Raw genomic sequence first — 14,072 nt, forward strand, 5'->3', positions numbered from 1 at the left:
GTATTCCTGTATATTTATGAGACCACCATTAATTTTAAAAGCTATTTCACATTAGGAAAATTCCTTAAGTCTTTAATGTTTCCATATGTTCTTAAAGTTGTTGATTTTCTTAAATTTGCCAGGTTTTGTCCTAACACACAGAAATACTTTATGTCAATACATCATGAGCTATGATTCCATCCAAAAATGCAAATTAGCTTTATGTGCAAAACTGGATTATCGCATTAAAGATGTGCGAATAAAGCAGCGTTTCCATCCAACGAGTCAAAGCTAACACTTCCTGTTTATCTGGCGCTAAATATCAACAGTAAAAACGTAATTTGCTGCGATAAGTGAAGCTGCGTGAATCTTTTATTCATTTAATAAATGACTTGCACCTCAGAAGACAATCCTGACACGCAGTGAACACACGGTGGCATTTGAAGGCATGAGATGCGGAGCACGCTCTTGATAGTGGAGGTCATTAATAATATAATAACACTAATACTGAAAGGGTTAAGGCATTTTTGAATGACCAAAACAACCTTTCAGATGTTTTGCAGTGTGCTCAGCCTTCTGGTTTGTCCATTCACACACATTTTTATCATCATATGATCTCTTATAACAAAATCACATGACCTTATTTAATGTGCATACTGGAATTTGTTCGATAAAAGTGTTTCCATCGTAGTTTATGCACATCTTTTCTTATCGAACAAAAACTTTATTCTCTTCAGTTATGCGCATCTGTTTTTTGCACATCTTGACGTGTCCATCAACTGTTTTTTATGCGCATATCCAAAATGCATATAAAAATATGTGGATGGGAAAGTAGCTATGTTTTGCTTTAGTGTCTTTTGATAAGCTGAAACGGGTGACATTTTCTAGCGCAGTGCTCAAAATACCATTGAAATCGCACTTACTTGCTAATTTTAATACAGGTGCAATGCATTTTTGTATGTTTGTGTTTATTAATTGTCAATTAATGTTTATGTATTTTGTAATGTTTAATGACTTACATTTTTTATTTAAAAAGGTTTTGGGTCCTATTTTTTCCAGATATGTAAATATCAGTTAAATATCACATCCAGAGAAAGTACAATACAAAAAAAGGTTTGTCGTTTGTCACCTCCAGTGGCATTTGTGGAGTTGTCATGGACAATGTTTTTGATGGATGGAGCAGTAGTGTAATGGCCCGTTTCCACTGAGGGGTTTGTGTTTTCTACTGCCAAAAAGGGTACCTTCTGACAGTGGAAAAAGCCATAAAAGCATACCGAACCATACCGTACCGTACCACTCAGTGTAAACGGGCCATAATTTGTGGAGGGGTTTCAAGGTATCTGTGTAATCCCTCCAGTACTAATCACTCTAAACTAAGATTTGAACAGAAATAGAAACAAGGACATATCCTCTAGAGCAGTGTTTCTCAACCACTTTCCTGGAGGACCACCAGCACCGCATGTTTTGTATGTCTCTTTTGTCTGTCACACCCATTACAGATCTTTCAGTCTCTGTTAATGAGCTGATGATCTGAATCAGGTGTGTTTGGTTAAGGACACACAGGAAATGTGCAGAGCTGGTGGTCCTCAAGGAACATGGTTGAGAGACACTGCTCTAGTGTTTATTACTATTACGCTACTTTAGAGTTAGGTCTAATCTCACAGCTCTCACTAACTAGCCTCCATCACACACAGACATATTTAAACCTCACTCCTATCTTGGTCATGGCACCAATTCAACAGCTCCTACTTGACCCACTCTGAGCAGGATTCAAAACACTGAATCTGGCATGAGAAGCAGGTGCTTTAAAAAAGGGAGTCATAGACCTTTAGCAACCTTGTTTGTTTATCTCCTTTATTTAGAGATGTTTTGCCTTTATTAGGGTAGGGCTGTATATTAGACAGGGAGAGAATTTGGAGAGAGAGAGAGGGGAAATGAGATTGGAAAGATCTGTGACCTCGGATTTGAACTCGAGATGCACGAAAATCAATGCCCTGCATCTATCAGTGCACTGCCCATGAAACTATCGGTGCAGTTAGTACACCTTTTGAGTTCAGGGTGTGAGGTTTACTTGCAGAGCTCTCACTAACTGGTCTTTTTTCACTCACCCCTAAACCTCTCTCACGGCACCAATGTCTCCCTTCCTCATTGACCCACTCTGTGTAGGATTTAAAACAAAGATTCTGGCATGGAAAGCGGGTACATTTACAAAAAAGCAAAAGGCATTGAGTGTCCTTGTTAGTGCCCCTCTTGAGATCAGGTTAGTGAGATTTACTGCACAGCTCTCACTAGAGGCCTTGGTGACTGAACACCAAAAACTTGGACTGTCTCAGGAAAATGGAGACCTTTGGTCATCTATATTGGTACATTCTTATCCTCTGGATTCTTTGCTATAGCCGGCAGCTAGCTCTCTGCAACTTTCACATGGTCACCCACTGAAGCTAAGCAGGGCTGTGTCTGGTCAGTACCTGGATGGGAGCCCACATGGGAAAGCTAGGTTTCTGCGGGAAGTGGTGTTAGTGAGACCAGCAGGGGGCGCTCAATCTGTGATCTGTCTGGGTCCTAATACCCCAGTATATTGATGTGAGCGCCATCTTTCGGAGGAGACAGTAAACCAAGGTCCTGACTCCCTGTGGTGGTTAAAAATCCTAGGATGTCCTTCGAAAAAAGTAGGGTTTTAACCCCAGTATCCTAGCCAAATTTGCCCACTAGCCTTTGTCCATCATGGCCTCCTAACCATCCCAATATCATAATTGGCTTCATCACTCTGTCTCCTCTCCACCAATCTGGTGTGTGGTCTGGCGCAATATGGCTGCCGTCGGGTCATCCAGGTGGATGCTGCACACTGGTGGTGGATAAGGAAATTCCCCCCAATGTGTTAAGAAAAGTGCTATATGAATGTAAGGAATTATTATTATTACAAACAAGTGCTGTATCCGAAATTGCATACTTCCATACTATAGGGTACGCTAAAAACTGTATGTGAGCCGAGAAGTATGTCCGAATCCATAAAATTTGAAAAACAGTGGCCGAGAAGTATCTAGATGACCTACTACTTCCAAGGAGATTCTGAAGAGCTCATTCAATGGATGTCATTATATTTCGAGAGAGAATTCATGAATGGGAGTGAAGTGCCGCAACTGACGTGGCTAGGTCACGAGATCATGACAAAATGGCGGATGTTGTTCATCTGAGTTCCTTTCATACTCCTCACATTTATACGATATAGAATGTACTTTTCTTACGGTCAAGTAGTAAATTCAGTTTCAAATGCAGGGCCTACTGAGTAGTAGGCATTTTCGAACACAGCCAATGTGTGCAGGAATGTGCACAAATTTAATCTGTAAAACTGAAAAAAAGTCTTAAAAATGTTCTTTTGTTTGTAGACAATTTGATGAATGCAGTGAAAATTGTTCAGGAGTTGTTCAATCAATTCACTAGTTTGCCACTGGGATAGTTGTAGCTTCTTTTTCACAAAGCCCAATGTAAATGTAGCAAATTGCACACATATTGTCTTATGCATAGATGCAGTGCATTAAAGGCAGTGGTTAATGCACATCAGAACTTCTGCTGACAGATGTGACAGGCTGTCAGCAGGGGTTAAGAGGGTTCATGGAAGCTGTATGCGTCCATCACCCAGAAATCCCTCACATGAGGTCACCATTACAGGACTTGCACATATGGAGACTCTTTTGATTGGTGCAACAGCCTTGTTCTTCTGTCTCTGGAGGAAAGCCAAACCAAATATGCCTGCAGCTCCGGTGGAAGCAGCCGTCCAACAAGTCCACTCACCTCTAGCCTGCTGGGCGGTTTCTGTCTGGACCGGTGCTACACACATGTGATATAAAGAGTCGAACACAGAACAGGCTTTGTGACACCATCAACCTAATTGTTCCCATATCGATGCAAAGGTATTATCATATAAAATGGGGGATGGTGTCCTGCAGAGAGACAGACTGTAAAATACTAAGCAGAATTATGCAGCCAAGTTCCTCGTCACGGATGTTGAAGTGCTCTCTGACCACCCTGAACCCCACTGGATTAACATTTCACAGATTTCAGCACTATGCAGGGCTGGGAGTGACACTTAAACACATAAAGTGAAGGAATTCATTATCAATATCAATTCAATTCTAGCATTATAAAATAATAAATCATTTAAAATTTAAATTTAGAAAATATAGTGTACTACTTACCTTATCTAAAAGTGTTTGTTTACAGATTTTTTGTTTGTTGCCTGAAAGTCTGACTAATGACAGATGAGGAAAGTGTTTAAAGTAATATTTTTGAGCTGTAGCAAAAAAAAAACAATTTACCAAGTTATTACATATTTTTTGTTTGTTTGTACTGATGAAGGCAAATAGCTTCTGGCAAACCTTTTTGGCAAAATATGACTCTCTTTATTAATTATTTCATTGATAAACATCCTTTCATTCATTCATTTTCAACCACTTTTCCGGGGCTGGGTCGCGGGCGCAGACTTCCCTCTTCCCAGACACTTCCTCCAGCTCGTCTGTGGGGATCCTGAGGCATTCCCAGGCCAGCCGAGAGACATAGTCCCTTCTGGTGTCCTGGGTCTTCCCCGAGGCCTCCTCCCGGTGGGACATGCCTCTCTAGGTAGGCGTCCAGGAGGCATCCAAAACAGATGCCTGAGCCACCTCAGCTGACTTCTCTTGATGTGGAGGAGCAGCAGCTCTACTCCCGGGTGACAGAGCTCCTCACCCTATCTATAAGGGTGCGCCCTGCCACCCTGCGAAAGAAAACTCATTTCGACCGCTTGCATCCGAGATCTTGTCCTTTTGGTCATGACCCAAAGCTCATGACCATTGGTGGGAGTAGAAACCTAGATTGACCGGTAAATGGAGAGCTTTGCCTTTCAGCTCAGCTCCGTCTTTACCACAACGGACCGGTACATCGACCGCATTACTGCTGCACCGAACCGTCTGTCAATCTCATGTTCCATCCTTCCCTCACTCGTGAACAAAACCCCAAGATACTTGAACTCCTCTACCTGGGGTAAGGACTTTCCTCCAACATGGAGATGGCAAACCACCTTTTTCCGGTGGAGCTCCATGGCCTCGGACTTGGAGGTGCTGATTCTCATGCCAGCCACGTCACACTCTGCAGCAAACCGCCGGAGTGCAAGCTGAAGGTCCATGTTCGATGAAGGATCTCTGTTTTTCGCAGACAATGTTGTTCTATTGGCTTCATTGATGAACATTGATAAACATTTATGTTTAAATTAAACATAAATTGCCACTGAGCAGATGTTCAGCAGTGTGTTCAATCTGAAAATACAAAATAATGAATTATTTATTTTAATGTCATGACATTCGACAGAAGAGGCAGTAAATGGGCCTACAGCTTTTGACTCTTGGGTGGCACTTTAAACATAGACTTCGTCAGCTACAACATCAACATGCAATTTTTAGCTTTGCCTTTTCACAATGCTAATTAGGATTAAATGATTAATGAAGGAATTATAATGCTTTGTTTCATTATTTCATCTGAATTTATAAGTAGCAGGGTATTTACAGCTACTGTGTATTTCTATCCATTTGCATCCCGCTCCTTCGCCTAGGTTGCCTCTATGGAAGTGCCGGCCCCGGCTGTTACACCAAAATACCTATTCTTAGTCCCTTAGTGCCGCAACGGCGCAACACACAGTGGTAATGGTCCTTTTGAAGTGTCACCCACTGTATACTGTAATTTAAAGTCATAAAGTCGTATAAATTCCCCAATTCTTGTTTGGTCCGAGTTAGGATACGAAAGTGGAAGATATTAAACCTTTAAACATTACTTCCATGAGTTAAGAGGCTGGACGTTGAATGTGTGGCAGTGTTTAATCAGGATTGATGTGGTCCTGATAAAACAACTGACAAAGAGACTCAAATTTGACTCGGAGGGATCAGGACATTTGAAATCTTCATAAATCCTACACTGTCTGACTGTATGTCTCTCTTTTTCAGCTTGTGCCCAAAGAGCTCTGTGTGAATCATCATGGATGAGGATTTTGATTTTGAGCGTCGCAGAGAGTTACGACGACAAAAGCGAGAAGAGATGCAGCGCGAGGCAGAGAAGTAAGTCACACATCTGTTAATACACACGTCATGGCTGAATTTGATTAATAACTGGAATAACCATTAAAGGTCCCAAAACACCAAAACATTTTTTGAGATGTTGACAGTCATATATGTGTCCCACGCTGTAAAAAAACACTTTTAGGACACATATATTTCACAAAAAAGTGAAAAATGATTGTTTCCGAGCAAATTCGTTCTTCCGGTTTGAAAAGAAATTTAGAAGCTACAAATTGGTGAGGGGGCATGCATGAAATGTTCCTGAATGAATGAAACACCCGAAATTACATGAAACTACAGAGGAAATGTGGATAGCGTACTGACACAAGGCCATTAATTGAATTATGTTAATCGAGAACATGTAAAACGGGTTCATGAAAGAAACATTCAAAAAGCAACTCATGTAAACACCTTAATCTTATTATTTTCTTATTCAGATTAAGGCAAATAATTTAATTACTGATCACCATGTCACTGTCTATGTCCCCTGCGTCTGTGTTTGTGTTTCCGCTGTGAAAATCAATTGTAGTGCATTTAATGAAACTCCCCTTTTCATGCAAACCCTTATCCCTTTCACCACTCAACACTTATACCTAAATAAAGCTGAACTCACCCACTTTCCTGGCTTTTTTCAAATTAGAGGTGTGAAAACACCCTGTTGAGACAGGGAGGGTTTCATTGCCCTTTAAGCAATCTGTGTATATATAAATCTATGGGCATCACTGGCTCAAACAATGGAATTGGTATGGAGCGAGGGAAGATGAAGTGTTTTAGGGAAACGAAATTCATGCAGTGTTATTTGTAATTGTGATAAGTAATGGATTTAAAATTTTAAGTTGTACATGAACTTATAAAACACAGAAAAAGTACAACATAAATCACTATATTTTGTAGGTTGTGACATTGTCAGGCTATTTAATTTACAAAAAAACAAGATTCACGATAAGTTTTTTAACATAAGACAGCTTAAAGTGGCTTCATAAATTATTTTTAAAAATCTATATATTTTGAACATAAAACACATTTGATTGACATTTTTTGATCTTCATTTTTTATAAGCAAAGTCAATAAACCCTGCTCTATATTCTTGTAATTTATCTAAAGAAGTGATTTGAAAATGTGACTTGAATGCATCTGATGTTGTTCAGTATTTATGACTTGTACGAACATCCCAGGCAAACTTGAACACGGCATTATTCCTTTTAGACGGCTTCTTGAGATTCTGACTAATATGACCAGATAAAAGAAGTGCTTGAAAGAAACCCAAAGGTGCGTTCATGTCATTATTCCAACTTTTAAAAACATTTATATCTCCATAAAACATGTACAACTTGTCAACTAAATATCAGAATCAGTTCTGATATTTAGAACTGATTTTGATATTTAGTTGACAAGTATATATATATATATATATATATATATATATATATATATATATATATATATATATATATATATATATATATATTTAACCCATTTAAGGACTGTTGACCACCGATGATTTGTTTAGTCTGTACAATCCTGAGTCTGAAGATGTGATCAACTCTGAGTAGAACATCACACATTGTTGTCATTTTGAAATTACACTAATTGCAACATTTGCCGCACATTTTAAACCTGAATTTGTTGGCAAAAGCTAATTTTCAAAAAAATCTGCTAATTTCATCGTGATTAAATGATGCTGTAAAGATGAGATCACTGTCAACCTGATGATGAGTTTAATGTTGCCTGTGAGACTCCGGGCGGGTTGTGTCTGTGTGCTCTAAACAACCGTTTCTCTGCTGGCCTTTCTATTCCTTATAAAGGTGGACGTGCTTGTAAATGTCTTCCTCTGTTTATGCCGCTTTGTTATAGTTGACGGGTCGGTAGTGTAAATCCAGATAATAACTGATTCTAGACAGATGCACAATAGCTATTTTTAGGAGTTTGATGCTTTCTTTTGAGGCCAGAAATAGTTTGATTGGTAGAGGGCAAGTGCACTTGTTAGTTTACTATAGACTTAATGTCAAAACACAAGAGCCAGAAGTTGAAATTGAAATAGAAATTGTATGTAATGAAGTGAAGCCTATTTTATTGTAATTATCTTGTATGATTATTTTAAATATAAAATAGTACTTTTTAATTAAGTCTAACGAGACTATTATGTAAACTATATAAAATAATAAATTTTTACTCCAATATAAAAATGATGTCTTGTTTTAAAAATAATATTAATGACTGATTTGTTACAAGTAATTATTTTTAGTATTATATATAGTTGTTCCTTTTAAATTCAAATATTTTTTAATATTATGTAATATAATATATACTGTAATATATAAATGATTATATGTAGTTATATATATGTATATGTATATATATATATATATATATATATATATATATATATATATATATATATATATATATATATATATATATTATTTTTTTTTATTTATTTATATATATATTAGGGGTGTCAAAGTTATTTGTTTCCTCGATGCAGATGCGAACCATTCAGTATCAGTTCAGTAATAATCTTAACCGGTTAATTTATCACATATGCGTTAGATGGCGGTAGCTTACTATGTCGAGGGAGGAGACCGCAATTCTTTAAAATGCTCCAACTACTTAAAAAGTAGACAACTGAGCACAATTCACTGCTTGTGAGTTTGCTGGACAGTCTTTCGCTGACAGGGAAGTACATCAGAACCCAGCTAGGACACAATGAAAGCTGTAAACTCTCTCTCTCACTTTCTGTGGCCCCTTTGACCTTCTGGTGTGTTCGTAACGTTTGTCTCCTCTCTCGGCTGTTACAACAATAACATTACTTGTGGATCAAGACACGAGCGTGTCTGCTGAGCGAGTTTTCTCCACCCCCTCGCCATCTATAATGAATCAGCTGACCGCCACGGCCGTTTAACATCAGTGTCCGTGTCACTGTTTGCTGAACAGCGCCAGAGCCGCACTGACCATTAGATCCAACTGCAGCCTTTTCTGTTGAGGGCTTGATCAATCATAGGGGTTTAAGAACTCGCTCAATAACGCTCAAAAAGCAAGCGGGATAATACTCATGTTGTTCTGTGCATGTGCTTTAGTTTTGTTTGATACATTCAAAAAGAGTGTTTTCTTTGAGCAGATCAAATTTAAGGTGCAGGACATATATCTGACTGCTTGTATTAAAGGACAAAATTGTATTACAAATATATAAATTATAAATTTTAATGCAAGAATTAATGTGTTACTAAAAAAAATATCAAATTGTTTATGGAAAGCATTGTCAATGCACCGAGGTATCGAATTGAACCGAAAAGATGGCATGATAATCCGAACCGAACCAAACCGTGTGACCAGTGTAGGTTTACGCCCCTAATATATATATATATATATATATATATATATATATACACGGTTGAAGTCAGAATTATAAGCCCCCCTTTGAATTTCTTTTTCAGAGCAAGGACATTTTTACAGTATGTCTGATAATATTTTTTTCTTTTAGAGAAAGTCTTATTTGTTTTATTTCAGCTTACACATTATGTACTTAATTAAGTAAATATGCAATAACAGCAGTTTATTAAACCCATTTTAAGGTCAATATTATTAGCCCCTTTAAGCTTAAATTTTTTTCGATAGTCTACAGAACAAACCATTGTTATACAATAACTTGCCTAATTACCCTAACCTGCCTTATTAACCTAATTACCTAGTTAAGCCTTTAAATGTCACTTTAAGCTGTATAGAAGTGTCTTGAAAAATATCTAGTCAAATATTATTTACTGTCATCCTGGCAAAGATAAAATAAATCAGTTATTAGAAATTAGTTATTAAAAATGTGTTGAAAAAAAAATCTTCTCTTCGTTAAACAAAAATTGGGGGAAAAAAATAAACAGGGGAGCTAATAATTCAGACTTCAACTGTGTGTGTGTATATATATATATATATATATATATATATATATATATATATATATATATATATATATATATATATATACATATAATGAAATATTCAAATATTATTTATATAGTCATATAATGTTAAATATTTACAGTATTACTTTTATATATGAAAGTAAACATTTCAGATTTTTTTCCTGTGTAATATTTTATATATTATTTATGTATCTAATAGCAAATGCAATGTAGCAAAGCAAAGCAAAACTGTTTGATGTCATTAAAAGAGAAACAGCTAATCGCATCGCTAAAAATTTTTATAAGTCAATTATTCCATGTTTACCTAACCATATTAGATTTATTCACGTGCTTATGCTTTTACACAAGCCTTCTTTTGCTATCCATCGTTATTTTAAGAACTGCTTGAAGTGCATGAGGTCATACGAAAAATATGGACTTTTAAAATGGTCATCCAAAACTTTATTCCCCTCATATTAATTCCTGAAATGCAGAAAGCTTGTATTAGCGCCGCTGAAGAGCGCAGCGGTTTGCTGAGAGTGTTTATAGTTTGTTCTCTGAGAGCTCCATTTAAGGCCTGATCTGTAGATGTGAACGACTGCACATTACAGATACTCTGCTCTTCATTTTACACTCCTGAAAGCACATGCTAACAGCACACATGACTGACAGTGCAGGCGATCGTGATTTTACACAGGCTGGAGTGAGATTGAACAGTTTTGTGTTGTTCAGGGATCTGCTGCAATGATAACACACACACCGTCAGCTTCACACTTTCCATGCTTTTTGTCTCAATATTTAGGGTTGAGAAGATTACAGTGTTTACTTTCTGGGGTATTTTAACTTTTATACAACAGTCCTTGTGATAAATGTTTAGATGGAGAAGGATAAGAGTATGTGGATAAGATTTCTATTAATTTATTAGAATGCATAAACATAAATGATTTATAAGTCATTTATAGAAAGACTGACACTTCTTAGATTCTAATGTTTACATTTTCTGATTTAGATTTTGTTTAAAATTTTGTATAATATATTAATCCAGAAACGTTGAAATGTCCTCATATAAAGAAGATAGTGGTGATAAATCTATTTAGTTTATATTTGTTTTTAGTTTATTATTTACTATTATTATTTTTGACTTTTTAAGACTATAAATTTATTTATAAAATCTGATTGGCTGCAAGTCGTGCAATATTCTGCAATACCAGCACTCGTACAGCTACTTCACCCTTGTGTATTACTCCGCTCACATGACAAGATGATAAGCAGAGGGATAAGCTCACTACTGTTTGACAAATATTGCATCTGTTGAACAACATAATATACTTTTTAGGTGAGAATGTAGTTGTTTAGATCGCAACTATGCAGTTTATTTATACAGATAGTGCTTATTTTAAATATTTATAATTTCGGAGATACATAAAACTCTAAAAAAACTCAACGTTTTCTTTTCGTGTTTCAAACTACAGCTGATCAAATCATTATCAAACAGGTAAGTGGATTCGATCTCTCTCTTTTGTAAGATGTAGTGCTGTATTCATACCATAGTAATCTGCTAGCGTTTGCTTTGCTTTGGCTTTTTTAGCGTTAATTATTGGGATATCCTGATTGCAACAGAGAAATACTAGGAAATCTCTGTAGACTGATGGCATTTCATGCCGTTCAGCCTTAAAATCTTAAAATGTGAGCAAAATAACCTGTTTTGTCATCACTTTAGACATTATGCTAGAGAATCATTCAAATATTAGCTCTAAAGTGATGTGTGTGAAGTAGCAACAGTTTCTACTGTTCTGACCAGCTGCAGATGTGAATGAATGGCGGAAGAAAGTAGTTCCTCATACAAAAGAATTTTCTTTTTTTATTACATGATTATGCCATCGAAATGTATAAAAGCAATATCACACTTGTAGCAGTATATGGCTGTATATCCTCACTGGTGGGACACTGAGAAACTTGGCCTGCTGCCTCGAGCCAATGCACACTTCCCACCAGTGCCGATATACAGGCATATCCTACTGCTACTCGTGCTCATTTATATACATATATATATATATATATATATATATATATATATATATATATATATATATATATATATATATGTACATATATATGTGTATATATATATATATATATATATATATATATATATATATATATATATATATATATATATATATATAATTGAAAAATAAATGATGTATATATATATAATTGAAAAATAAATGATGCTTTAATCAAGCAATAAAAACACAGCTGGATCTCAGTGATGCTAAAATAGTTTGGAATAATATTTTAAGATTCATTATTATATTTCTGAAAAATTTAAATCAAATTTTAGAATGCTAGAAAATCCAACATTTTAAGAAGTGAAATATGATACCTTTTAATGACAAAGGATGATACAATTTTTTTTTATAATTAATTTCATAATTATTTTCTATTTATATATAAAAAAATGTTTCCATAAAAATACAATTTGGAAAAAACTTTCTAAAATGTTTATAACCATAGAAATGCAAACAATTGCTAGAAAACATTTTTTAAACTCACTTTTTAAAAGATTTTATCATTCATTGGTCTTTAGTCTCGTTGGTCTGTGCCAATTTGATTATGAGAAGGTTTATTGAAAAAACAAAATGACACATTGCAAATGAAAATTATATTTAAGCCTTCATTGTGGAAACAATCAGAGCTAAAAAGGAAATGAATCCTTTGATAAAATAACTTGAATAATCCAGTTGATAGTGGAGCCAAACCCCTGCAGACCTTACACAACAGCAGCTTTCATCTGGAGAAATGATGAATTCTGACACTCTCATGTTAAACTCTGTGTGAGGGAATAGATTTGTCCTCTCATATTTAATATTTCAGTCTGCCGTTGGGTTCATATGTGCTTTATTGAGATGGATGAGTCTCAAGAAAGAAACCTCAAGGAATTTCCACCACATCCACCGGCTTTGTAGTGGAGAAAACAAACTTTATTGGAATCATATCTGGAAAAGAAATATTTGCGATGACAATTATTGATGCGAAAGAATCTAAACTCCCCCAAATCACAGCTGCCCGTCGTGGTTTCCAGTTCAAAACAGTCGTATATATTTCTGTCAAGGGAAGCGATCATGGCATCGCCCATAAATCCCTTGTGCTTGATTCAACAGTTCGCAGATGCGTCAGCATATTTATGACTTGCGTTTGCTCATTTAATACTTTCAGCACTACCACTTCTGAACCATATCTTCATAATTCTGTCCAGTTTCATTTTCTGAGGTCCAAAAATCCACTATAGTGGCAAAAAAAGTACTGTGTGGTTTTGAGGATTTTTTTTCTTCATCTTGTGCCATAATAGTATATCAGTTCTTTGATTATTAATCTATTACTGGTGCATGTTTAGTCACATGATTAAAGAATATCATCACACCTTTCTATAGGTTTTCAATCACGTGGTTCTGGTGACATGCAAACTTCAGATGGAGGGCAGGAAGTACAAAACTGAATGAGAGATATAAAAATGTTTATTACATGCTGCCTATTCTTCAGTTTTTCAGCAGTTTCTTGAACTTTCTCCCTTGTATACACAATAACTTTTGGAGGTCTATAAAAGCTGTTCAGCATTTTTTATTTTGGCCTATTTAAACAATTACAAACAACATAAAACAGAAACATTTGGATGTTCTGATAGCGATTCCAATGTAGAAGAACCACTTCCTGCCCTCCATCTGAATTCCGCGCGTCATCAATGACATCATACAGAAAACAACCTATAGGAACATTCAACATAACATATTCAACATTAACATATAGGATGATGAAACTAACATCTAAAATACTTAATTTTAATTTCACAGGATCATATTTCTACACAACAATAAGTGCAGTGTTGTGATGTGATCCGGTTATGTTGTAATTTTACTTTACTTATGTGTTGGTTGCTGTATGGTTAAAAACGATGACAGTTAGTAAATTTCTGATTTAAATAAATTAAAATTAAATTAAATATTAATCTAATATTTTGGGCGTTTTTTTGTGCGGTTGGGTGGGTTTCGGACAGCTTTTGGGCTGGAAAAATTCAGCTATATCTGGCAACACTAGCTATTGTTACAAGACACACAGTCTG

The 14,072-nt window shown here is 35.9% G+C and overlaps 1 protein-coding gene and 1 long non-coding RNA gene across 3 annotated transcripts in view; one reads left to right on the plus strand and one right to left on the minus strand.

The window, feature by feature from the left end:
* LOC130219084 (uncharacterized) overlaps positions 1-14,072 on the minus strand; it is a 79,183-nt gene that overhangs the window by 15,821 nt on the left and 49,290 nt on the right. The window lies entirely within an intron of this gene.
* Positions 1-14,072, plus strand: part of cald1b (caldesmon 1b) — a 63,549-nt gene that overhangs the window by 14,843 nt on the left and 34,634 nt on the right. For both annotated transcript variants that reach the window (XM_056451350.1, XM_056451352.1), the window contains exon 2: positions 5,949-6,059. In XM_056451350.1, coding sequence (XP_056307325.1) covers positions 5,980-6,059 — 80 coding nt within the window. In that variant the 5' untranslated portion in view covers positions 5,949-5,979. The remainder of the gene's footprint in view (positions 1-5,948; positions 6,060-14,072) is intronic.

This window comes from Danio aesculapii, chromosome 25, assembly GCF_903798145.1.
Source record: "Danio aesculapii chromosome 25, fDanAes4.1, whole genome shotgun sequence".
In the NCBI taxonomy this organism is placed as follows: domain Eukaryota; kingdom Metazoa; phylum Chordata; class Actinopteri; order Cypriniformes; family Danionidae; genus Danio; species Danio aesculapii.